We start from the raw sequence: 27,234 nt of genomic DNA on the forward strand, positions 1-27,234 counted from the left end.
CCCCATAGACACCCCATAGACACCCCATAGAAACCCCATAGACACCCCATAGACACCCCATAGACACCCCACAGACACCCCATAGATACCCCATAGACACCCCATAGATATTCCATAAATCACCCATAGATATCCCATAGACACCCCATAGACACCCCACAGACACCCCATAGATACCCCATAGAAACCCCATAGACACCCCATAGACACCCCATAGAAACCCCATAGACACCCCATAGACACCCCACAGACACCCCATAGAAACCCCATAGACACCCCATAGATACCCCATAGAAACCCCATAGACACCCCATAGACACCCCATAGAAACCCCATAGACACCCCATAGATATTCCATAAATCACCCATAGATATCCCATAGACACCCCATAGACACCCCATAGACACCCCACAGACACCCCATAGATACCCCATAGAAACCCCATAGACACCCCATAGACACCCCATAGAAACCCCATAGACACCCCATAGACACCCCATAGACACCCCACAGACACCCCATAGAAACCCCATAGACACCCCATAGACACCCCATAGACACCCCATAGAAACCCCATAGAAACCCCATAGACACCCCATAGAAACCCCATAGAAACCCCATAAATCCCCATAGATATCCCAATAGATACCCCATAGACACCCCATAGACACCCCATAAATCCCCATAAGCACCCCATATCCCTATAGGGTGAGAAGGGCTCTGTGGGGCTCCCATAACCCCATAAGCACCCCATAACCCCATAACCCCATAATCCCATACCCCTATAGGGTGAGAAGGGCGTTGTGGAGCCCCATAACCCCATAACCCCATAAGCACCCCATAACCCCACAAGCACCCCATACCCCTATAGGGTGAGAAGGGCTCTGTGGGGCCCCCATAACCCCATAAGCACCCCATAACCCCATAACCACCCCATATCCCTATAGGGTGAGAAGGGCTCTGTGGGGCCCCATAACCCCATAACCCCATAAGCACCCCATACCCCTATAGGGTGAGAAGGGCGCTGTGGGGCCACCACAACCCCATAACCCCATAACCCCATAACCACCCCATAACCCCATAACCCCATAACCCCATAAGCACCCCATACCCCTATAGGGTGAGAAGGGCGCTGTGGGGCCGCCCGGTCGCGACGGCTCTCAGGGCCCCGTTGGACTTCCGGGACCGGCCGGACCTCCAGGCGGCCCTGGGGACGACGGGGACAAGGTGAGGCTGCCCCATAAGTGTGGGGTGGGACCCATAAGTGTGGGGTGCCCCATAAGTGTTGGGCTGCCCCACAAGTGTGGGGTGGGAGCCAGAAGTGTGGGGTGCCCCATAAGTGTGGGGTGGGATCCATAAGTGTGGGGTGGGGCCCACAAGTGTGGGGCTGCCCCATAAGTGTGGGGTGGGACCCAGAAGTGTGGGGTGGGGCCCAGAAGTGTGGGGCTGCCCCATAAGTGGGGTCTGCCCCAGAAGTGTGGGGTGGGACCCATAAGTGTGGGGTGCCCCATAAGTGTGGGGTGCCCCATAAGTGTTGGGCTGCCCCACAAGTGTGGGGTGGGAGCCAGAAGTGTGGGGTCTGACCCCATAAGTGTGGGGTGGGACCCAGAAGTGTGGGGTGCCCCATAAGTGGGGTCTACCCCATAATTGTGGGGTGGGATCCATAAATGCGGGGTGTCCCATAAGTGGGGTGCCCCATAAGTGTGGGGTGGGACCCATAAGTGTGGGCTGCCCCATAAGTGGGGTCTGACCCTATAAGTGTGGGGTGGGACCCATAAGTGGGGTCTGACCCCAAAAGTGTGGGGTGTCCCATAAGTGTGTGGTGGGACCCATAAGTGTGGGGCTGCCCCAGAAGTGTGGGTGCTGCCCCATAAGTGTGGGGCTGCCCCATAGATTCCCCCCCATCCCTGTAGGGTGAAGGCGGTGAGCCGGGCCAGAAGGGAGCCAAAGGCAGCAAAGGGGAACACGTGAGTCACCGCGCCCCATAGCCGCCCCATAGCCGCCCCATAGCTGCCCCATAGCTGCCCCATAGCCGCCCCATAGCTGCCCCATAGCCGCCCCATAGCCGCCCCATAGCTGCCCCATAGCCGCCCCATAGCTGCCCCATAGCCGCCCCATAGATGCCACATAGCTGCCCCATAGCCGCCCCATAGCCGCCCCATAACTGCCCCATAACTGCCCCATAGCCGCCCCATAGCCGCCCCATAGTTGCCCCATAGCCGCCCCATAACCGCCCCACAACCACCCCACAGCTGCCCCATAGCCGCCCCATAACTGCCCCATAGCCGCCCCATAGCTGCCCCATAACCGCCCCATAGCTGCCCCATAGCCGCCCCATAGCCGCCCCATAACTGCCCCACAGCCGCCCCATAGCCACCCCATAGCTGCCCCATAGCCGCCCCATAGCTGCCCCATAGCTGCCCCATAGCTGCCCCATAACCATCCCATAGCCGCCCCATAGCCGCCCCATAGCTGCCCCATAGCTGCCCCATAGCTGCCCCATAACCATCCCATAGCCGCCCCATAGCTGCCCCATAGCCGCCCCATAGCCGCCCCATAGCCGCCCCATAGCTGCCCCATAGCCGCCCCATAGCCGCCCCATAGCTGCCCCATAGCTGCCCCATAGCCGCCCCATAGCTGCCCCATAACTGCCCCATAGTTGCCCCATAGCCGCCCCATAACTGCCCCATAGCTGCCCCATAACCGCCCCATAACCGCCCCACAACCACCCCACAGCTGCCCCATAGCCGCCCCATAGCCGCCCCATAACCGCCCCATAACTGCCCCATAGCCACCCCATAGCCGTCCCATAGCCGCCCCATAGCTGCCCCACAGCCACCCCACAGCTGCCCCATAGCCACCCCATAGCTGCCCCATAGCCGCCCCATAGCATCCCATAGCACCCCATAGAACCTATAGTGCCCCCAATGACCCCCAACTGACCCCCAATGACCCTAAAATGACCCAGAATGACCCCAGGTGACCCCAATGACCCCCAAATGACCTCAAAATGACCTCAATGACCCCCAAATGACCCTAAAATGACCCCAAAGAACCCCAGCTGACCCCAGGTGACCCAATGACCCCAATGAACCCCAAGTGACCTCAAAATGACCCCAGATGACCCCAATGACCCCCAAATGACCTCAAAATGACCCCAATGACCCAAAATGACCCCAGAATGACCCCAATGACCCCAAATGACCCCAAATGCCCCCCAGGTGACCCCCATGACCCCCGTGACCCCAAATGACCCCCAAATGACCCCAAATGACCCTAAATTCCCCCCCACAGGGCCCTCCTGACCCCAAATGACCCCCAAATGACCCCAAATGACCCTAAATCCCCCCCAGGGCCCCCCCGGCCCCCGTGACCCCAAAATGACCCTAAAATGACCCCAGGTGACCTCAGGTAACCCCAGGTGACCCCCATGACCCCCGTGACCCCAAATGACCCCAAGATGACCCCCAAATGACCCTAAATCCCCCCCCAGGGCCCCCCCGGCCCCCCCGGCCCCATGGGATCGCTGGGCCAGCCGGGAGCTGCGGTGAGTCCCTCACTCAGTAATTAGCGGATTCATTAACGGCTCTGGGTCATTAGCGGCCACACTTCGGGGGGGGGCGGTTATGGGGTTAACGGGGGCGGGGGGGTTATGGGGTTTATGGGGTTTATGGGGTTTATGGGGTTAATGGGGTTAATGGGATTTATGGGATTTATGGGATTATGGGATTAATGGGATTAATGGGATTATGGGATTATGGGATTATGGGACTGGGATTATGGGATTATGGGATTAATGGGGTTAATGGGGTTAATGGGATTAATGGGATTATGGGACTGGGATTATGGGATTAATGGGATTATGGGATTGGGATTAATGGGATTTATGGGGTTTATGGGGTTAATGGGATTAATGGGATTAATGGGATTAATGGGATTATGGGAGTTATGGGATTATGGGACTGGGATTATGGGATTTATGGGATTAATGGGATTGTGGGATTATGGGACTGGGATTATGGGATTTATGGGATTATGGGATTTATGGGATTTATGGGATTAGGGGACTGGGATTTTGGGATTATGGGATTAATGGGGTTAATGGGATTAATGGGATTAATGGAGTTAATGGGATTATGGGATTATGGGGTTTATGGGATTAATGGGGTTAATGGGATTAATGGGATTTATGGGATTTATGGGATTTATGGGATTATGGGATTAATGGGATTATGGGATTATGGGAGTTATGGGATTATGGGATTATGGGATTTATGGGGTTAATGGGATTATGGGACTAGGACTATGGGATTAATGGGATTATGGGATTGGGATTAATGGGATTTATGGGATTAATGGGATTTATGGTGTTAATAGGATTAATGGGATTCGGGGATTATGGGATTGGGATTAATGGGATTATGGGATTTATGGGGTTAATGGGATTAATGGGATTAATGGGATTAATGGGATTAATGGGATTAATGGGGTTAATGGGATAATGGGACTGGGATTATGGGAATAATGGGATCATGGGATTAATGGGATTCGGCTTTAGGAGATTAGGGGAATAATCCCCCCCCATTCCCCCCCAATTTCCCCCCCATTTCCCCCCCCTTTTCCTCCATTTCCCCCCCATTCCCCCCCATTCCCCCCCATTTCCCCCCCATTTCCCCCCCCCCATTTACCTCATTTCCCCTCCATTCCCATCCCATTTCCTTCCCATTGCCCCCCCATTTTACCCCCCACTTCCCCCCCATTTCCCCCCCATTTCCCCCATTTCCCCCCATTTCCCTCCCATTTCCCCCCCACTTCCCCCCCATCCCACCCAATCCCCCCCATTTACCCCATATTCCCCCTCATTCCCCCCATTTCCCCCCCATTTCCCCCCATTTCCCCCCATTCCCCCCCATTTACCCCATATTCCCCCCCATTTCCCCCCATTCCCCTGCATTCCCCCCCACTTCCCCCCATTCCCCCCCATTTCCCCCCATTCCTCTCAATTTCCCCCCCACTTCCCCCCATTCCCCCTCATTTCCCCCCCCACTTTCCCCCTCACTTCCCCCCCACTTCCCCCCTCATTTCCCCCCTCATTCCCCCCCACTTCCCCCCCATTTCCCCCCTTCTCCCCCCATTCCCCCCATTTCCCCCCCACTTCCCCCCCACTTCCCCCCACTTCTCCCCCACTTCTCCTCACTTCCCCCTCACTTCCCCCCCACTTCCCCCCCATTTCCCCCCACTCCCCCCCATTTCCCCCCCATTTCCCCCCCATTTCCCCTCACTTCCCCCCCATTTCCCCTCACTTCTCCCCCATTTCCCACCCATTTCCCCCCCATTCCCCGCAATTCCCCCCCCACTTCCCCCCCACTTCCCCCCCACTTCCCCCCCATTTTCCCCATTCTCCCCCCATTTCCCCCCCATTTCCCCCCCACTTCCCCCCAACTTCCCCCCATTTCCCCCCATTCCCCCCCCACTTCCCCCCCATTTCCCCCCCTTCTCCCCCCATTCCCCCCATATTCCCCCTCACTTCCCCCCCACTTCCCCCCCATTTCCCCCACTTCCCCCCCACTTCCCCCCCCATTCCCCCCCATTTACCCCATATTCCCCCCATTTCCCCCATTTCCCCCCTCATTTCCCCCCCCCATTCCCCCCCACTTCCCCCCCATTTTCCCCCCACTTCCCCCCTATTTCCCCCCCATTTCACCCATATTACCCCCACTTCCCCCCCACTTCCCCCCCACTTCCCCCCCATTTCCCCCCCATTCCCCCCCATTCCCCCCCATTTACCCCATATTCCCCCCATTTCCCCCATTTCCCCCCCCACTTCTCCCCCTTTTTCCCCCCACTTCCCCCCATTTCCCCCATTCTCCCCCCATTTCCCCCCCATTTCCCCCCCATTCCTCTCAATTTCCCCCCCATTTCCCCCATATTTCCCCCCCATTTCCCCCCACTTCCCCCCGTTTCCCCCCCTTCCCCCCCTTCCCCCCCTTCCCCCCCATTCCCCCATTTCCCCCTACTTCCCCCCATTTCCCCCCCATTCCTCTCAATTTCCCCCCCATTTCCCCCATATTCCCCCCCTTCCCCCCCCACTTCCCCCCCATTTCCCCCTCCATTCCCCCCCATTCCCCCCCATTTACTCCATATTCCCCCCATTTCTCCCCCATTTCCCCCCTCATTTCCCCCATTTCCCCCCCATTTCCCCCCCATTCCCCCACTTCCCCCCCATTTCCCCCCACTTCCCCTCATTTCCTCCCCCACTTCCCCCCCACTTTCCCCCCATTTTCCCCATTCTCCCCCCATTTCCCCCCCCATTTCCCCCCCATTTCCCCCATATTTCCCCCCCACTTCCCCCCCATTCCCCCCCTTCCCCCCAGGGTGCAGACGGAGCTCCGGGTCCCCGCGGCCCTCAGGGTCACTTTGGTGCCAAAGGTGACGAAGGGACGCGAGGTTTTCACGGCCCCCCCGGCCCCATAGGGCTGCAGGTGACCCCCCTCCCCCCCCCAGCTAATTAACCCCCCCAATTAACCCCCGCTAATTAACCCCACCCAATTCACCCCTCAATTAACCCCTCAATTAACCCCTCCCAATTAACCCCCCCCAATTAACCCCCTCCCCAATTAAACCCCCAATTAACCCCCCCAATTAACCCCCGCTAATTAACCCCCCCAATTAACCCCCCCCCAATTAACCCCCCCCAATTAACCCCCCCCAATTAACCCCCCCAAAATAACCCCCCCAATTAACCCTCCGAAAACAACCCCCTAATTAACCCCCCCAATTAACCCCACTCATAATAACCCCCCCAATTGACCCCCCCAATAATAACCCCAATAACAACCCCCATAATTAACCCCCCAATTAACCCCCCCCAATTAACCCACTCATAATAACCCCCCCCCAATTAACCCCCCCCAATTAACCCCCCCAAAATAACCCCCCCAATTAACCCCACTCATAACAACCCCCTAATTAACCCCCCCAATTAACCTTACTCATAATAACCCCCCCAATTAACCCCTCCCAATTAACCCCCCCAATTAACCCCCCCAAAATAACCCCCCCAATTAACCCCACTCATAACAACCCCCTAATTAACCCCCCCAATTAACCTCACTCATAATAACCCCCCCAATTAACCCCCCCGATAACAACCCCCTAATTAACCCCCCCAATTAACCCCCCCCAATTAACCCCACTCATAATAACCCCCCCAATTAACCCCCCCCGATAACAATCCCCTAATTAACCCCCCCAATTAACCCCCCCCAATTAACCCTACTCATAATAACCCCCCCAATTAACGCCCCCAATTAACCCCCCCAAAATAACCCCCCCAATTAACCCCCCCCAATTAACCCCACTCATAATAATCGCCCCGATTAACCGCCCCCGATAACAACCCCCTAATTAACCCCGCCAATTAACCCCCCCCAATTAACCCCCCCAAAATAACCCCCCTCCCCAAAACCCCAATAATAACCCCAATAATAACCCCCCGCAATAATTAATAACCCCCCCAATAATTAATAACCCCCCTCAATAATTAATAACCCCCCCAATTAATTAATAACCCCAATTAATTAATAACCCCCCCATTCAGGGTCAGCCCGGCCCCGCTGGTGAGAAGGGTGAGACAGGAGACGGCGGCCCTATGGTACGTGGACCCCCCCCAAAATGTGCCCCCCCCCCCCAAATTTGCCCCCCCCCAAAATTTGCCCCCCCCCAAAATGTGCCCCCTCCCCCCCACTGTCACCTCCCCCCCCCCAATGCTGTCACCTCCCCCCCTTGGTGACAACAACCCCCCCAAATGTCGTCCCCCCCCCCAACGATACCCCCCCCCAATGATGCCCCCCTTACCCCCCCCCCACGATACCACCCCCCCCCTCAGTGTCCCCCCCCCCCTTGGTGACACCAACCCCCCCCCAATGTCACCACCCCCCCCTTGGTGACAACAACCCCCCCCCCAATGTCACCACCCCCCCCTTGGTGACAACAACCCCCCCCCCAATGTCACCCCCCCCTTGGTGACACCAACCCCCACCCAATGTCACCCCCACCCCCAATGTCCCCCCCCCTTGGTGACACCAACCCCCCTAAATGTTCCCCCCCCCCCCACAGATGCCCCCCTCCCCAATGTCACCCCCCCTTACCCCCCCCCCACGATGTCACCCCCCCCTCAGTGTCGTCCCCCCCCCAGTGTCACCAACCACCCCCAATGTCACCAACCCCCCCCCCTTGGTGACACCAACCCCCCCCCAATGTCACCGCCCCCCCTCCCCAAATGTCCCCCCCCCCCAACGATGCCACCCCCCCTCAGTGTCCCCCCCCCTTGGTGACAACAACCCCCCCCCCCAATGTCACCCCCACCCCCAATGTCACCCCCCCCCCTTGGTGACAACAACCCCCCCCCCAATGTCACCCCCACCCCCAATGTCACCCCCCCCCCTTGGTGACAACAACCCCCCCCCAAATGTCCCCCCCCCCAATGTCACCCCCACCCCCAATGTCACCCCCCCTTGGTGACACCAACCCCCCGAAAGTTCCCCCCCCCCCCTTCCCACAGATGCCCCCCCCCTCAATGTCACCCCCCCTTACCCCCCCCCCACGATGCCACCCCCCCCTCAGTGTCCCCCCCCCCTTGGTGACACCAACCCCCCCACAATGTCACCGCCCCCCCCCCCCACCCAGTGTCACCAAACCCCCCCACAGTGTGACCCCCCCCCCCCTTGGTGCCACCCCCTCCCCCAATGTCACCAACTCCCCCCCCCCCCTTGGTGACACCAACCCCCCCAAATTTCCCCCCCCCCCCAACGATACCCCCCCCCTCAGTGTCACCCCTCCTTACCCCCCCCCCCCACGATGCCACCCCCCCCCTCAGTGTCCCCCCCCCCTTGGTGACACCAACCCCCCCCCCATTGTCACCGCCCCCCCCCCAAATGTCCCCCCCCCCCACCAACGATGCCACCCCCCCTCAATGTCACCCCCCCTTACCCCCTCTACCCCACGATGCCACCCCCCCTCAGTGTCCCCCCCCCCCCTTGGTGCCACCCCCTGCCCCAATGTCACCCCCACCCCCAATGTCCCCCCCCCTTGGTGACACCAACCCCCCCAAAGTTCCCCCCCCCCCTTCCCACAGATGCCCCCCCCCCTCAATGTCACCCCCCCTTACCCCCCCCCCACGATGCCACCCCCCCCTCAGTGCCCCCTCCCCCTTGGTGACACCAACCCCCCCCAATGTCACCGCCCCCCCCCCCAAATGTCCCCACCCCCCCAACGATGCCACCCCCCCTCAATGTCACCCCCCCTTGGTGACAACAACCCCCCCCAATGTCACCCCCCCCTTGGTGACACCAACCCCCCCCAATGTCACCGCCCCCCCCCCAAATGTCCCCACCCCCCCAACGATGCCACCCCCCCTCAATGTCACCCCCCCTTGGTGACACCAACCCCCCCACAATGTCACCGCCCCCCCCCCCCAGTGTCACCAAACCCCCCCACAGTGTGACCCCCCCCCCCTTGGTGCCACCCCCTCCCCCAATGTCACCAACTCCCCCCCCCCTTGGTGCCACCACCCCCCCCAATGTCACCCCCCCCACAGTGTCACCCCCCCAATGTCACCAACCCCCTCCCCCCTTGGTGACACCAACTCCCCCCCCCCCAATTTCCCCCCCCCCTTGGTGACACCAAAACACCCCAGTGTCACCAACCCCCCCCAATGTCACCCCCCCCCAGTGTGAGCCCCCCCCCTTGGTGCCACCCCCTCCCCTAATGTCACCCCCCCCCTTGGTGACCCCCCCCCAGTGTCACCAACCCCCCCCTTGGTGACACCAACTCCCCCCCCCCAATTTCCCCCCCCCTTGGTGCCACCCCCTCCCCCAATGTCACCCCCCCCCAGTGTCACCACCCCCCCCCAATGTCACCAACCCCCCCCTTGGTGACACCAACCCCCCCCCCCCCAAATTTGCCCCCCCCCCTTGGTACCACCCCCCCCCCCAATGTCACCCCCACCCAGTGTGACCCCCCCCCCAATGTCCCCCCTCCCCCCCCCATTGTCCCCTCCCCCCCCTTATTGTCCCCCCCCCCCCACTGTGATTTTCTCCCCCCCCCCCAGGGCCCCCCCGGACCCCCCGGACCCCGCGGCCCAGCCGGACCTTCGGGAGCGGATGTGAGTCACCCCAAATGACCCCAAATGTCCCCAAATGACCCCAGAATGACCCCAGAATGACCCCAAATGTCCCCGATCCCAAAATGACCCCAAATGACCCCACTGACCCCAGAATGACCCCAAAATGACCCCAAAATGACCCCAGAATGACCCCAAATGTCCCCGATCCCAAAATGACCCCACTGACCCCAGAATGACCCCAAATATCCCCGATCCCAAAATGACCCCAAATGACCCCACTGACCCCAGAATGACCCCAAATGACCCCAAATGACCCCAGAATGACCCCAAATGTCCCCGATCCCATAATGACCCCACTGACTCCAGAATGACCCCAAATGACCCCACTGAACCCCAAAATGACCCCAAATGACCCCAAATGACCCCAGAATGACCCCAAATGTCCCCGATCCCATAATGACCCCACTGACCCCAGAATGACCCCAAATATCCCCGATCCCAAAATGACCCCAAATGACCCCACTGACCCCAGAATGACCCCAAATGACCCCAAATGACCCCAGAATGACCCCAAATGTCCCCGATCCCATAATGACCCCACTGACTCCAGAATGACCCCAAATGACCCCACTGAACCCCAAAATGACCACAGAATGACCCCAAATGACCCCAGAATGACCCCAAATGTCCCCGATCCCATAATGACCCCACTGACTCCAGAATGACCCCAAATGACCCCACTGAACCCCAAAATGACCACAGAATGACCCCAAATGACCCCAGAATGACCCCAAAATGACCCCAGAATGACCCCAAATATCCCCATCCCAAAATGACCCCAAATGACCCCACTGAACCCCAAAATGACCACAGAATGACCCCAAATGACCCCAGAATGACCCCAAATGTCCCTCAATCCCAAAATGACCCCAAATGACCCCACTGACCCCAGAATGACCCCAGAATGACCTCAAATGACCCCAGAATGACCCCAAATATCCCCGATCCCAAAATGACCCCAAATGACCCCACTGACCCCAGAATGACCCCAGAATGACCCCAAATATCCCCATCCCAAAATGACCCCAAATGACCCCACTGACCCCAGAATGACCCCAGAATGACCTCAAATGACCCCAGAATGACCCCAAATATCCCCGATCCCAAAATGACCCCAAATGACCCCACTGACCCCAAAATGACCCCAGAATGACCCCAAAATGACCCCAAATGACCCCAAATGACCCCAAAATGACCAAAAATGACCAAAAATGTCCCTCGATCCCAAAATGACCCCACTGACCCCAGAATGACCCCAGAATGACCCCAATATGACCCCAAAATGACCCCAGAATGACCCCAAATGTCCCCAATGTGACCCCAAAATGACCCCAAAATGACCCCAAATGACCCCCGATCCCAAAATGACCACGTTGCCCCCAATGTCCCCATAACTGCCCCCCCCACCCCATAACTACCCCCCCCACCCCATAACTGCCCCCAATGTCCCCATAACTGCCCCCCCCACCCCATAACTGCCCCCCAACCCAAATCCCCCCCTCACCCCATAACTGCCCCCCCACCCCATAACTTCCCCCCCCCACCCCACATTTCTGCGCCGCCCCCCAGGGCCCCCAGGGACCCCCAGGAGGAGTCGGAAACGTGGGGCCACCGGGAGAGAAGGTGGGGATGGGTTGGTTAAGGGGGGGGGTTAAGTTGGGATGGGTTGGTTAAGGGGGGGGGGGTGGTTAGGGGGGTTGGTTAAGGAGGGGTGGGTTGGTTAAGGGGGGGGGTTGGTTATGGGGTTGGGATGGGTTGGTTAAGGGGGGGGGTTAAGTTGGGATGGGTTGGTTAAGGGGGGGGGTTGGTTATGGAGTTGGGATGGGTTGGTTAAGGGGGGGGGGGTTGGTTAGGGGGGTGGTTAAGTTGGGATGGGTTGGTTAAGGGGGGGGGTTGGTTAGGGGGGTTGGTTAAGTTGGGATGGGTTGGTTAAGGGGGGGGGGTGGTTAGGGGGGTTGGTTAAGGAGGGGTGGGTTGGTTAAGGGGGGGGGTTGGTTATGGGGTTGGGATGGGTTGGTTAAGGGGGGGGGTTAAGTTGGGATGGGTTGGTTAAGGGGGGGGGTTGGTTATGGAGTTGGGATGGGTTGGTTAAGGGGGGGGGGTTGGTTATGGGGTTGGTTAAGTTGGGATGGGTTGGTTAAGGGGGGGGGTTGGTTAGGGGGGTTGGTTAAGTTGGGATGGGTTGGTTAAGGGGGGGGGGTGGTTAGGGGGGTTGGTTAAGGAGGGGTGGGTTGGTTAAGGGGGGGGTTGGTTATGGGGTTGGGATGGGTTGGTTAAGGGGGTTGGTTAAGTTGGGATGGGTTGGTTAAGGGGGGGGGTTGGTTATGGAGTTGGGATGGGTTGGTTAAGGGGGGGGGGGTTGGTTATGGGGTTGGTTAAGTTGGGATGGGTTGGTTAAGGGGGGGGGTTGGTTAGGGGGGTTGGTTAAGTTGGGATGGGTTGGTTAAGGGGGGGGGGTGGTTAGGGGGGTTGGTTAAGGAGGGGTGGGTTGGTTAAGGGGGGGGGTTGGTTATGGGGTTGGGATGGGTTGGTTAAGGGGGGGGCTTGGTTAAGGGGGTTGGTTAAGTGGGGATGGGTTGGTTAAGGGAGGGGGGGTTGGTTATGGAGTTGGGATGGGTTGGTTAAGGGGGTTGGTTAAGTGGGGGTGGGGTTGGTTAAGGGGGGCGGATTGATTAAGGGGGGGGGATTGGTTGGTTAAGGGGGGGTGGGTTGGTTGAAGGGGGTTGGTTATGTTGGGGTGGGTTGGTTAAGGGGGGGTGGGTTGGTTATGGGGTTGGGATGGGTTGGTTAAGTGGGGATGGGTTGGTTAAGGGAGGGGGGGTTGGTTATGGGCTTGGGATGGGATGGGATGGGTTGGTTACAGGGGTTGGTTCAGTTGGGATGGGTTGGTTAAGGGGTTGGGATGGGTTGGTTAAGTCGGGATGGGTTGGTTAAGGGGTTGGGATGGGTTGGTTAAGTCGGGACGGGTCGGGTTGACCCACGGATCCCCCGTCCCCATTTTAGGGTGACCCCGGAGAGTCGGGAACACCGGGAATCCAGGGAGAACCAGGGGTGAAGGTGAGGAAGGGGGGGGGCACAAAGACCCCCACCCCAAATTGGGGCTCATCCCCCTCTTATGTGGCACCCAAAGCCCCCACCCCACACATAATAGGGTCACCACCCCACTTATGGGGTCCCCAACCCCTCTCCCACCCCATATATGGGCTCAGCACCCCAAATAGGGGGCACTGAAAGCCCCCACCCCAAATAGGGGCTCAGCCCCCACTTATGGGGCACCCAAAGCCCCCACCCCACACATAATAGGGTCAGCACCCTACTTATGGGGTCCCCAACCCCTCTCCCACCCCAAGTAGGGGCTCATCCCCCACTTATGGGGCACCCAAAGCCCCCACCCCACACATAATAGGGTCAGCACCCTACTTATGGGGTCCCCAACCCCTCTCCCACCCCGAATAGGGACTCATTCCCCTCTTATGGGCTCAGCACCCCATTTATGGGACACCCAAAGCCCCCACCCCAAATAGGAGCTCAGCACCCCAAATAGGGGCTCATCCCCCACTTATGGGGCACCCAAAGCCCCCACCCCACACATAATAGGGTCACCACCCCGCTTATGGGGTCCCCAACCCCTCTCCCACCCCATATATGGGCTCAGCACCCCAAATAGGGGGCACTGAAAGCCCCCACCCCAAATAGGAGCTCATCCCCCACTTATGGGGCACCCAAAGCCCCCACCCCAAATAGGGGCTCATCCCTCACTTATGGGGCACCCAAAGCCCCCACCCCAAATTGGGGCTCATCCCCACTTATGGGGCACCCAAAGCCCCCACCCCACACATAATAGGGTCAGCACCCCGCTTATGGGGTCCCCAACCCCTCTCCCACCCCATATATGTGCTCAGCACCCCAAATAGGGGATCAGCATCCCAAACTGGGGGCATCCAAAGCCCCCACCCCAAATAGGGGCTCAGCCCCCACTTATGGGGCACCCAAAGCCCCCACCCCACACATAATAGGGTCAGCACCCCACTTATGGGACACCCAAAGCCCCCACCCCAAATAGGGGCTTATCCCCCACTTACGGGGCACCCAAAGCCCCCTCCCAACACATAATAGGGTCAGCAGCCCACTTATGGGGTCCCCAACCCCTGTCCCACCCTATAGGGCCCACGTGGGGACAGAGGAGAGAAAGGAGAGGCCGGCACCGCTGGCATTGCGGGACCACCGGGGGGCAAAGGACCCCCAGGCGACGACGGCCCTAAAGGAAACCCCGTAAGTGTGGGATTGGGGGGGGGGGCGGGTTTGGGATTTTTGGGGGCTGATGGATTTGACCCTTTTTGTCTGTTTTAGGGTCCCGTTGGGTTTCCAGGTGATCCGGGACCACCGGGGGAAATGGGACCCAGGGTGAGTGGGGGGGGATGGGGGGGATGGGGAGGGGCTGTAGGGTCGGGGGGGTGGGAGAGGGGTTATGGGGTGGGGGGGGAGATGGGGAGAGGCTATAGGGTCGAGGGGGGATGGGGAGGGGCTATAGGGTCTGGGGGGGGAAGGGTTATGGGGTGAGGGGGGTGGGGGCTTTGGGGTTGGGGGGTTGGTGGGGGAGAGGTTATAGGGTCTGGGGGGGAGGGGAGAGGGGTTATGGGGTGGGGGGGGAGATGGGGAGAGGCTATAGGGTCGGGGGGGGATGGGGAGGGGCTATAGGGTCTGGGGGGGAGGGGAGAGGGGTTATGGGGTGGGGGGGAGATGGGGAGAGGCTATAGGGTCGGGGGGGTGGGAGAGGGGTTATGGGGTGGGGGGATTTTGGGGAGCTTGGGGTTGTGGGGGGGGATGGGGGAGAGGTTATAGGGTCTGGGTGGGGGGGGAAGGGTTATGGGGTGGGGGGGGTGGGGGCTTTGGGGTTGGGGGGTTGGTGGGGGAGAGGTTATAGGTTCTGGGGGGGGTGGGAGAGGGGTTCTGGGGTGGGGGGGGGCTGTGGGGTAAGCATGGCGTTCCCCCGTTCCCTATAGGGCCAGGACGGAGCCAAGGGGGAGCGCGGAGAGGATGGGGAACCTGGAGAGCCGGTGGGTGTCACGTGACCCCCTGAGCACGTGACCCTGTCACCTGACCTCGTCATCACGTGACCCCATCGTCTGACCCCATCCCAGTGACCCCACCCCAATGACCCCATCCAGTGACCCCATCCAGTGACCCCATCCGGTGATCCCATCCGGTGACCCCATACGGTGACCCCGTACCCCGACCCCATTATGGTGACCCCACACGTTGACCCCATTATGGTGACCCCATAAGGTGACCCCATATGGTGACCCCACCCCAATGACCCCATAAGGTGACCCCATAGCTGATGACCCCATCCCGATGACCCCATAGTGACCCCATTATGGTGACCCCATATGGTGACCCCCACCCCAGTGACCCCACATGTTGACCCTATATGGTGACCCCATATGATGACCCCATATGGTGACCCCATCCCAGTCACCCCATAGCTGTGACCCCAATCCCAATGACCCCGTAAGGTGACCCCATACGGTGACCCCAATCCCAATGACCCCATAAGGTGACCCCATATGGTGGCCCCACCCCAGTGACCCCACATGTTGACCCTATATGGTGACCCCATATGATGACCCCATAAGGTGACCCCATCCCAGTCACCCCATAGCTGTGACCCCAATCCCAATGACCCCGTAAGGTGACCCCATATGGTGACCCCATCCCAATCACCCCATAAGTTGATTCCGTGTGATGACCCCATATGGTGACCCCATAGCTGTGACCCCAATCCCAATGACCCCATATGATGACCCCATATAATGACTCCATATGATGTGACCCCATATGGTGACCCCATCCCAATGACCCCATAGCTGTGACCCCATATGATGACCTGATCCCAATGACCCCATAAGGTGACCCCATATGATGACCCCATCCCAATGAGCCCCTACGGTGACCCCATAAAGTGACCCCATATGGTGAACCCATATGGTGAACCCATATGATGGCCCCATATGGTGACCCCATATCATGACCCCATATGGTGATCCCATATCATGACCCCATAGGATAACCCCATACCCTGACCCCATAGCTGTGACCCCATCCCAATGACCCCATAAGGTGACCCCATATGGTGACCCCATCCCAATGACCCCAGAAGGTGACCCCATAAAGTGACCCCATATGGTGACCCCATCCCAGTGACCCCATACGATGACCCTATATGATGACCTGATCCCAATGACCCCATAAGGTGACCCCATAAGGTGACCCCATATGGTGAACCCATATGATGGCCCCATATGTGACCCCATATCATGACCCCATATGGTGATCCAACATGATGACCCCATAGCATAACCCCATACCCTGACCCCATAGCTGTGACCCCATCCCAATGACCCCATAAGGTGACCCCATAAAGTGACCCCATATGGTGACCCCATCCCATTGACCCCGTATGATGACCCCGTCTGGTGACCCCATAAGGTGCCCCGACCCCATAACAGTTCCCCCCTTTTTCTTTTTAGGGCTCTCCGGGTCCGACGGGAGAAAACGGCCCCCCGGGACCCCTGGGAAAAAGGGTGAGCGGGGTGACCCTAAAAGGGGGAGGGGGACCCAACGGGGTGGGGGACCCCATGGGTGACCCCAAAGGGGTGGGGGACATCATTGGGTGACCCCAAAAGGGTGGGGGACCCCAAAGTGATGGAGGAACCCATGGGTGACCCTAAAAGAGGGGAGGGGGACCCCAAAGGGGTGGGTGACCTCATTGGGTGACCCCAAAAGGGTGGGGGACCCCAAAGTGATGGAGGAACCCATGGGTGACCCTAAAAGGGAGGAGGGGGACCCCAAAGGGGTGACCCCAAAGTGGGGGGGACCCCAAAGGGGTGGGTGACCTCATTGGGTGACCCCAATGGGTGGGGGACCCCATGGGTGACCCTAAAGGGGGAGGGGACCCCAAAGGAGTGGGGGACATCGTTGGGTGACCCCAAAGTGATGGAGGAACCCATGGGTGACCCTAAAAGAGGGGAGGGGGACCCCAAAGGGGTGGGTGACCTCATTGGGTGACCCCAAAAGGGTGGGGGACCCCAAAGTGATGGAGGAACCCATGGGGTGACCCTAAAATGGGGGGGGGGACCCCATGGGTGGCCCCAAAGGGGTGGGTGACATCATTGGGTGACCCCAAAGTGATGGAGGAACCCATGGGTGACCCCAAGGTGCTGGGTGCCACCAGCTTTGGGTGTCACTGACCTCTGTGCCACCTTTGGGTGCCACCATTGGGTGACACCAGCATTGGGTGACCATTACCCCTGGGTGCCACCCCTGGGTGCCACCATTGGGTGTCATCAACCCCCGTTTACCACCCTTGGGTGCCATCATTGGGTGTCACTGACCCCTGGGTGCCACCTTTGAGTGCCACCATTGGGTGCCATCATTGGGTGTCATCAACCCCTGGGTGCCACCGTTGGGTGCCACACTTGGGTGCTATCATCGGGTGTCATCAACCCCTGGGTGCCACCCTTGGGTGCCATCATTGGGTGACACCGACCCCTGGGTGCCACCATTGGGTGTCATCAACCCCCGTTTATCACCCTTGGGTGCCACCCTTGGGTGCAACCCTTGGGTGTCATCAACCCCTGGGTGCCACCTTTGGCTGCCACCATTGGATGTCACCAACCCCTGGGTGCCACCTTTGGGTGCCACCATTGGGTGTCACCGACCCCCGGGTGCCACCCTTGGGTGCCACCCTTGGATGTCATCAACCCCCGTTTACCACCCTTGGGTGCCACCATGGGGTGACACCACCATTGGGTGTCATCGACCCCCGGGTGCCACCCTTGGGTGCCACCCTTGGGTGCCATTTCCCCCTTCCTCCACAGGGACCCGCAGGATCGCCCGGCCCCGAGGGGCGGCAGGGAGAGAAGGGAGCCAAGGTGAGGGGGGGGGACATCGGGGTGGCCTTGGGGACATCCCATAATGCATGGGGACATCATGGTGGCCTTGGGGACATCAAGGTGGCCTTGGGGACATCCCATAATGCATGGAGACATTGGGGGGGCCTTGGGGACATCCCATAATGCATGGGGACATCATGGTGGCCTTGGGGACATCAAGGTGGCCTTGGGGACTTCCCATAATGCATGGGGACATCATGGGGTCATGATGGTGGCCTTGGGGACATCCCATAATGCATGGGGACATCATGGTGGCCTTGGGGACATCAAGGTGGCCTTGGGGTCATGATGGGGTCATTATGGTGGCCTTCGGGACATCATGGTGGCCTTGGGGACATCCCATAATGCATGGGGACATCATGGCAGCCTTGGGGACATCGGGGTGGCCTTGGGGACTTCCCATAATCCATGGGGACATCATGGCAGCCTTGGGGACATCAAGGTGGCCTTGGGGACTTCCCATAATGCATGGGGACATCATGGCGACCTTGGGGACATTGTGGTGGCCCTGATGACATCATGATGGCCATGGGGTCATGATGGTGGCCTTGGGGTCGTGATGGTGGCCTTGGGGTCAGTATGGGGACATCACAGTGGCCATGGGGTCGTGATGGTGGCCTTGGGGACTTTCTGGGGTCATGATGGTGGCCACAGGGTCATGATGGTGGCCTTGGGGTCAGTATGGGGACATCACAGTGGCCATGGGGTCATTATGGTGGCCTCGGGGACTTCCTGGGGTCATGATGGTGGCCTTGGGGTCGTGATGGTGGCCTTGGGGTCAGTATGGGGACATCACAGTGGCCATGGGGTCGTGATGGTGGCCTTGGGGACTTTCTGGGGTCATGATGGTGGCCTTGGGGTCGTGATGGTGGCCTTGGGGTCAGTATGGGGACATCACAGTGGCCATGGGGTCGTGATGGTGGCCTTGGGGACTTTCTGGGGTCATGATGGTGGCCACAGGGTCATGATGGTGGCCTTGGGGTCGTGATGGTGGCCTTGGGGTCACTATGGGGTCATGATGGTGGCCATGGAGTCATGATGGTGGCCTTGGGGTCACTATGGGGTCATTATGGTGGCCTTGGGGTTGTGATGGTGGCCATGATGGTGGCCACAGGGTCGTGATGGTGGCCTTGGGGTCATGATGGTGGCTTTGGGGTCACTATGGAGTCATGATGGTGGCCACGGGGTCATGATGGTGGCCTTGGGGACTTCCTGGGGTCATGATGGTGACCTTGGGGTCATGATGGTGGCCATGGAGTCATGATGGTGGCCTTGGGGTCGTGATGGTGGCCTTGGGGTCACTATGGGGTCATGATAGTGGCCATGGGGTCGTGATGGTGGCCTTGGGGTCATGCTGGTGGCCATGAGGTCATGATGGGGGCCTTGGGGTCACTATGGGGTCATGATGGTGGCCACGGGGTCATGACAGTGGCCTTGGGGTCACTATGGGGTCATGCTGGTGGCCATGGGGTCGTGATGGTGGCCTTGGGGTCACTATAGGGACATGATGGTGGCCTTGGGGACTTTATGGGGTCATGCTGGTGGCCTTGGGGTCATTATGGGGGTCATGATGGTGGCCTTGGGGTCATCATGGTGGCCATGGAGTCATGATGGTGGCCTTGGGGTCATGATGGTGGCCTTGGGGTCATCATGGTGGCCATGGAGTCATGATGGTGGCCTTGGGGTCATGATGGTGGCCTTGGGGTCAGTATGGGGTCATTATGGTGGCCTTGGGGTTGTGATGGTGGCCATGATGGTGGCCACGGGGTCATGATGGTGGCCTTGGGGTCATGATGGTGGCCATGGAGTCATGATGGTGGCCTTGGGGTCAGTATGGGGTCATTATGGTGGCCTTGGGGTTGTGATGGTGGCCATGATGGTGGCCACGGGGTCATGATGGTGGCCTTGGGGTCATGATGGTGGCCATGGAGTCATGATGGTGGCCTTGGGGTCATGATGGTGGCCTTGGGGTCACTATGGGGTCATGATGGTGGCCACGGGGTCATGATGGTGGCCTTGGGGACTTCCTGGGGTCATGATGGTGACCTTGGGGTCATGATGGTGGCCATGGAGTCATGATGGTGGCCTTGGGGTCAGTATGGGGTCATGATGGTGGCCACGGGGTCATGATGGTGGCCTTGGGGTCGTGCTGGTGGCCTTGGGGTCACTATGGGGTCATGCTGGTGGCCATGGGGTCGTGCTGGTGGCCTTGGGGTCACTATGGGGTCATGCTGGTGGCCATGGGGTCGTGATGGTGGCCTTGGGGTCACTATAGGGGCATGCTGGTGGCCATGGGGTCATGATGGGGGTCATAATGGTGGCCATGGGGTCGTGATGGTGGCCTTGGGGTCACTATAGGGACATGATGGTGGCCTTGGGGTCACTATGGGGTCGTGCTGGTGGCCTTGGGGTGACTGGAGCTTTTCCCCCATAGGGAGAAGTGGGAGCTGTGGGGGCTCCGGGTAAAACCGGCGCCGTGGGGCCCCCAGGGAACGAGGGCAAAGTGGGGCCCGATGGCCTGAGGGGGCTGCCGGGGGCTGTGGTGAGTAGCTGGGGGGGGGACAACAATGGGGGGGGACAATGGGGACAATTGGGGACAGTGGGAACAATGGGGGCAATGGGGGCAATGGGGATAATGGGGAGAATGGGGGAAATGGGGGCAATGGGGGCAGTGGGGGGTATGGGGGATAATGGGGGCAATGGGGGGGGCTGGGGGGGCTGCCGGGGGCTGTGGTGAGTAGCTGGGGGGGGGACAATGGGGGGGGACAATGGGGACAATTGGGGACAGTGGGAACAATGGGGGCAATGGGGACAATGGGGGAAATGGGGGAAATGGGGGCAATGGGGGCAGTGGGGGGTATGGGGGATAATGGGGGCAATGGGGGGGGCTGGGGGGGCTGCCGGGGGCTGTGGTGAGTAGCTGGGGGGGGGGGGGCATGGGGACAATGTGGGGGGGCAATGGGGGGGGAGCATGGGGACAATGTGGGGGGGCAATGGGGACAATTGGGGACAGTGGGAACAATGGGGACAATGGGGACAATGGGGATAATGGGGGTAATGGGGGCAATGGGGGATAATGGGGGCAATGGGGGGGGCTGGGGGGGCTGCTGGGGGCTGTGGTGAGTATTTGGGGGGGGGGCGTGGGGGGGGGCAATGGGGACAATGGGGACAGTGGGGGAAATGGGGGCAATGGGGGGTATGGGTGAAGATGGGGGGTATGGGGGCAATGGGGGATAAATGGGGGCAATGGGGGGGGCTGAGGGGGCTGTGGTGAGTATTTGGGGGGGGGCGTGGGGGGGGCGATGGGGACAATGGGGGGGCAATGGGGACAGTGGGGACAATGGGGGCAATGGGGGATAATGGGGGGGGGGGCAATGTGAGGGATGGGGGGGATGGGGGGAGGGGGGGTAAAATTGGGAGGGGGGTTAATGGGGGGGATGGGGGGGGTGGGGGGCAATTGGGGGGGTGGGGGGGTAATGAGGGGGTGGGGGGCTGTGGGTCGGTGGGGGGGGGCTTATGGGGGGGGGACAAGCAGGGGTCGGGGGGGTTGGGGGCGGATTTGGGGTCGGGGGGGTAATGGGGGGGGGATAGGGGGCTATGGGTCGGTGGGGGGGGCTTATGGGGGGGTGGGGGGCAATTGGGGCGGTGGGGGGGGTAATGGGGGGCATAGGGGGCTATGGGTCGGGGGGAGGGGTCTTATGGGGGGGTGGGGGGGCTATGGGTCGGTGCGGGGGGGCCTACGGGGGGGTTGGGGGGACAAGAAGGGGTCGGGGGGGTTGGGGGCCGGATTTGGGGTCGGGTGGGTAATGGGGGGGGTAGGGGGGGTGTGGGGCAATTGGGGGGGTGGGGGGGGGTATGGGGGGGCTGGGGGCTATGGGTCGGTGGGGGGGGGGCTTATGGGGGGGTGGGGGGCAATTGGGGCGATGGGGGGTAATGGGGGGGTGGGGGGCTATGGGTCGTTGGGGGGGGGCTTATGGGGGGGTACGGGGGGTGGATTTGGGGTTGGGGGGCAATGGGGGGGCATAGGGGGCTATGGGTCGGTGGGGGGGGGCTTATGGGGGGGTGGGGGGGTAATTGGGGCGGTGGGGGGGGCTTATGGGGGGTGGGGGGCAATTGGGGCGGTGGGGGGTAATAGGGGGGTGGGGGGCTATGGGTCGTTGGGGGGGGGCTTATGGGGGGGGTAGGGGGGGCGGATTTGGGGTCGGGGGGGTAATGGGGGGGGTGGGGGGCTATGGGTCGGTGGGGGGGGTTGGGGGGGGCAATTTGGGGTTGGGGGGGGTAATGGGGGGGTGGGGGGCTATGGGTTGGTGGGGGGGGTTGGGGGGGGCAATTTGGGGTTGGGGGGGGTAATGGGGGGGTGGGGGGCTATGGGTTGGTGGGGGGGGGTTGGGGGGGGCAATTTGGGGTCGGGGGGGGGTGGGTGACATCCCTGTGTCTCTTATAGGGCCAGCAGGGCCGGCCGGGCGCTACGGGATCTGCGGGACCCCCGGGACCTGCGGGACCCCCGGGGCTGCCGGGGCTGCGGGGCGCCGGTGGGGCCAAAGGGGAAAAGGTGGGGGGGGGCGGCACCCATGGGTGCGGGGGGTGGGGGGGGGGGGACCCCAAAGATGCCCCCCTGAAATGCCCCCATTGCTGCCCCTATTGTGTCCCATTACGGCCTGTTGTGCCCCCACTGCTGCCCCACTGACCCCATTCCTGCCCCATTGCCCCATTGCCCCATTCCTGCCCCACTGACCCCATTCCTGCCCCACTGCTGCCCCACTGACCCCATTCCTGCCCCATTGCCCCATTCCTGCCCCACTGACCCCATTCCTGCCCCACTGCTGCCCCACTGACCCCATTCCTGCCCCATTGCCCCATTGCCCCATTCCTGCCCCACTGACCCCATTCCTGCCCCATTCCTGCCCCATTGCCCCCATTCCTGCCCCACTGACCCCATTCCTGCCCCATTGCCCCATTCCTGCCCCATTCCTGCCCCACTGACCCCATTCCTGCCCCATTGCCCCATTTTCCCCCACTGACCCCATTCCTGCCCCATCGCCCCATTCCTGCCCCATAGCTGCCCCACTGACCCCATTCCTGCCCCATTGCCCCATTTTCCCCCACTGACCCCATAATGACCCCATCGTGACCCCATTGTCCCCCTTGCCCCCAGATTGTCCCCATTGACCCCGTAGTGACCCCATAAAGTTCCCATCTTCCTGCCGACCCTATTACGTCCCCATTGTCCCCACAATGACCCCATAATGTCCCCATTGTCCCCACCGACCCTATAACGTCCCCATTGACCCCATAATGTCCCTACTGACCCCATAATGTCCCCCCTGACCCCATAACGTCCCTATTGACCCCATAACATCCCCCCCAACCCCATAACGTCCGCCCTAACCCCATAATGTCCCCTCCGACCCCATACCGTCCCTGCTGACCCCAATACATCCCTGCTGACCCCAATACATCCCTGCTGACCCCATAACGTCCCCGCTGACCCCATAACGTCCCTCCTGACCCCATAACATCCCCATTGTCCCTCCTGACCCCATAATGTCCCTCCAGACCCCATAACGTCCCTATTGACCCCATAACGTTCCCCCCAACCCCATAACATCCCCCCTGACCCCATAACGTCCCCCCCGACCCCATAACGCCCCCGCTAACCCCAATACATCCCCGCTGACCCCAATACATCCCTGCTGACCCCATAACGTTCCCGCTGACCCCATGACATCCCTCCTGACCCCATAATGTCCCCATTGACCCCGCTGACCCTATAACATCCCCCCTGACCCCATACCGTCCCCCCCAACCCCATAACGTCCTCCCAGACCCCATACTGTCCCCCCCGACCCCATAACGTCCCCACTGTCCCCCCTGACCCTATAATGTTCCTGCTGACCCCATAACGTCCCCGCTGACCCCGCTGACCCTATAACATCCCCCCTGTCCCCATAATGTCCCCCCCGACCCCATACCGCCCCCGCTGACCCCACAACGCCCCCGCTGTCCTTATAGGGTCACCCCGGTCTGCTGGGTTTGCTGGGACCCCCAGGAGAGCAGGGAGAAAAAGGGGAGCGGGGGAGGATGGGACCCCAAGGGTCTGCGGGGCCGAAGGGCGACAGCGTGAGTTTATGGGGTCCTTATGGGGTCCTTATGGGGTCGGGGGGGTTATGGGGTCAGTATGGGGTTATGGGGTCAGTATGGGGTTATGGGGTCGGGGGAGGATGGGACCCCAAGGGTCTGCGGGGCCGAAGGGCGACAGCGTGAGTTTATGGGGTCCTTATGGGGTCGGGGGGTTATGGGGTCAGTATGGGGTTATGGGGTGGGTTATGGGGTTATGGGGTCAGTATGGGGTCAGTATGGGGTTATGGGGTCAGGGGGAGGATGGGACCCCAAGGGTCTGCGGGGCCGAAGGGCGACAGCGTGAGTTTATGGGGTCCTTATGGGGTCGGGGGGTTATGGGGTCAGTATGGGGTTATGGGGTGGGTTATAGGGTTATGGGGTCAGGGGGAGGATGGGACCCCAAGGGTCTGCGGGGCCGAAGGGTGACACCGTGAGTTTATGGGGTCATTATGGGGTCCTTATGGGGTCGGGGGGGTTATGGGGTCAGTATGGGGTTATGGGGTCAGTATGGGGTCAGTATGGGGTTATGGGGTCAGGGGGAGGATGGGACCCCAAGGGTCTGCGGGGCCGAAGGGCGACAGCGTGAGTTTATGGGGTCCTTATGGGGTCGGGGAGTTATGGGGTCAGTATGGGGTTATGGGGTCAGGGGGAGGATGGGACTCCAAGGGTCTGCAGGGCCGAAGGGCGACACCGTGAGTTTATGGGGTCATTATGGGGTCCTTATGGGGTCGGGGGGGTTATGGGGTCAGTATGGGGTTCGGGGGGGTTATGGGGTGGGTTATGGGGTTATGGGGTCAGGGGGAGGATGGGACCCCAAGGGTCTGCGGGGCCGAAGGGCGACAGCGTGAGTTTATGGGGTCATTATGGGGTCATTATGGGGTCGGGGGGGTTATGGGGTGGGTTATGGGGTTATGGGGTCAGGGAGGGTTATGGGGTCAGGATGGGGTCAGTATGGGGTCAGTATGGGGCCAGTATGGGGTTATGGGGTCGGGGGAGGATGGGACCCCAAGGGTCTGCAGGGCCGAAGGGCGACAGCGTGAGTTTATGGGGTCCTTACGGGGTCATTATGGGGTCGGGGGGTTATGGGGTGGGTTATGGGGTTATGGGGTCAGTATGGGGTCAGTGTGGGGTTATGGGGTCAGGGGGAGGATGGGACCCCAAGAGTCTGCGGGGCTGAAGGGCGACACCGTGAGTTTATGGGGTCCTTATGGGGTCGGGGGGGTTATGGGGTCAGGATGGGGTCAGTAAGGGGTTATGGGGTGGGTTATGGGGTTATGGGGTCAGGATGGGGTTATTGGATTTAGGGGGCTATGGGGGATCTATGGGGTTTTGTGATCTATGGGGTTATGGGATCTTGGGGGATCTATGGGGTTATGGGGGATCAATGGGGTTTTGGGATTTATGGGGTTTTGGGATCTATGGGGTTATGGGATCAGTGGGGTTATGGCTTCTATGGGGTTTTGGGATCAGTGGGGTTTTGGGATCTATGGGGTTTTGGGATCTATGGAGTTATGGGATTATTGGGATTATGGGATCTATGGGGTTATGGGATTTATGGGACTATGGGGGATTTATGGGGTTTTGTGATCTGTGGGGTTTTGGGATCAGTGGGGTTATGGGGGATCTGTGGGGCTATGGGATCAGTGGGGTTTTGGGTTTTATGGGGCTCTGGGATCTATGGGGTTTTGGGATCTATGGGGCTCTGGGATCAGTGGGGTTTGGGATCTATGGGGTTTTGGGATCAATGGGGTTATGGGATTTATGGGGTTTTGGGATCTATGGGGTTATGGGATCAGTGGGGTTATGGCTTCTATGGGGTTTTGGGATCAGTGGGGTTTTGGGATCTATGGGGTTTTGGGATCTATCGAGTTATGGGATCATTGGGATTATGGGATCTATGGGGTTATGGGATTTATGGGACTATGGGGGATTTATGGGGTTTTGTGATCTGTGGGGTTTTGGGATCAGTGGGGTTATGGGGGATCTGTGGGGCTATGGGATCAGTGGGGTTTTGGGTTTTATGGGGCTCTGGGATCTATGGGGTTTTGGGATCTATGGGGCTCTGGGATCAGTGGGGTTTGGGATCTATGGGGTTTTGGGATCAATGGGGTTATGGGATTTATGGGGTTTTGGGATCAGTGGGGTTATGGGGGATCTGTGGGGCTATGGGATCTATGGGGTTATGGGGGATCTATGGGGTTTTGGGATCAGTGGGGTTATGGGGGATCTGTGGGGCTCTGGGATCAGTGGGGTTTGGGATCAGTGGGGTTATGGGATTTATGGGGTTTTGGACTTGTGGGGCGGGGTCCCTTTGGGGCTTTGGGTTCTCCTTTAGGGCGCTGTGTGGGATGGGGGCAGATTTATGGGGCCGCCCCACGGCCCCCCCACATCCCACTCTTCTCCCCCCTCCACCCCAAATCTGTAGGGCGTCCCCGGAGCCACCGGCCCTATAGGGCCCGCAGGAGCCCCCGGATTGCCCGTGAGTGCCCCCACCCCATAACCCACCCCATAACCCCACAACCCACCCCATAAACCCATAACCCACCCTATAACACCATAACGACCCCATAACCCACCCCATAACCCCACAACCCCATAACCCCATAACCCACTCCATAACCAACCCCATAACCCCATAACCCTCCCCATAACCCCATATCCCACCCCATAACCCCATAACCCCATAAAGCCCCCACCCCATAACCCACCCCATAAACCCCCCACCCCATAACAAACCCCATAACCACCCCATAATCCCATAACCCACCCCATAACCCACCCCATAACCCCATAACTCACACCATAACCCCCCCCACCCCATAACCCTCCCCATAAACTCATAACCACCCCATAACCCCATAACCCACCCCATAACCCACCCCGTAACCCCATAACCCCATAACCCCCCCATAAATCCCCCATAACCACATAACCCTCCCCATAACCCCATAACCCCATAACCCCATAAAGCC

The 27,234-nt window shown here is 60.0% G+C and overlaps 1 protein-coding gene across 1 annotated transcript in view; it reads left to right on the plus strand.

Moving 5' to 3' along the window:
• COL11A2 (collagen type XI alpha 2 chain) overlaps positions 1–27,234 on the plus strand; it is a 108,492-nt gene that overhangs the window by 70,728 nt on the left and 10,530 nt on the right. Inside the window, exons 40-56 of the mRNA XM_090129218.1 lie at positions 1,121–1,228; positions 1,915–1,968; positions 3,495–3,548; positions 6,376–6,483; positions 7,602–7,655; positions 10,113–10,166; positions 11,757–11,810; positions 13,191–13,244; positions 14,352–14,459; positions 14,538–14,591; positions 15,191–15,244; positions 16,718–16,771; positions 18,068–18,121; positions 20,577–20,684; positions 22,587–22,694; positions 24,155–24,262; positions 26,688–26,741. Coding sequence (XP_089985344.1) covers positions 1,121–1,228; positions 1,915–1,968; positions 3,495–3,548; positions 6,376–6,483; positions 7,602–7,655; positions 10,113–10,166; positions 11,757–11,810; positions 13,191–13,244; positions 14,352–14,459; positions 14,538–14,591; positions 15,191–15,244; positions 16,718–16,771; positions 18,068–18,121; positions 20,577–20,684; positions 22,587–22,694; positions 24,155–24,262; positions 26,688–26,741 — 1,242 coding nt within the window. The remainder of the gene's footprint in view (positions 1–1,120; positions 1,229–1,914; positions 1,969–3,494; positions 3,549–6,375; positions 6,484–7,601; positions 7,656–10,112; positions 10,167–11,756; positions 11,811–13,190; positions 13,245–14,351; positions 14,460–14,537; positions 14,592–15,190; positions 15,245–16,717; positions 16,772–18,067; positions 18,122–20,576; positions 20,685–22,586; positions 22,695–24,154; positions 24,263–26,687; positions 26,742–27,234) is intronic.

The sequence above is a fragment of the Phasianus colchicus genome, chromosome 35, assembly GCF_987193195.1.
Source record: "Phasianus colchicus chromosome 35, bPhaCol1.hap1.1, whole genome shotgun sequence".
NCBI classification, from domain to species: Eukaryota; Metazoa; Chordata; class Aves; order Galliformes; family Phasianidae; genus Phasianus; species Phasianus colchicus.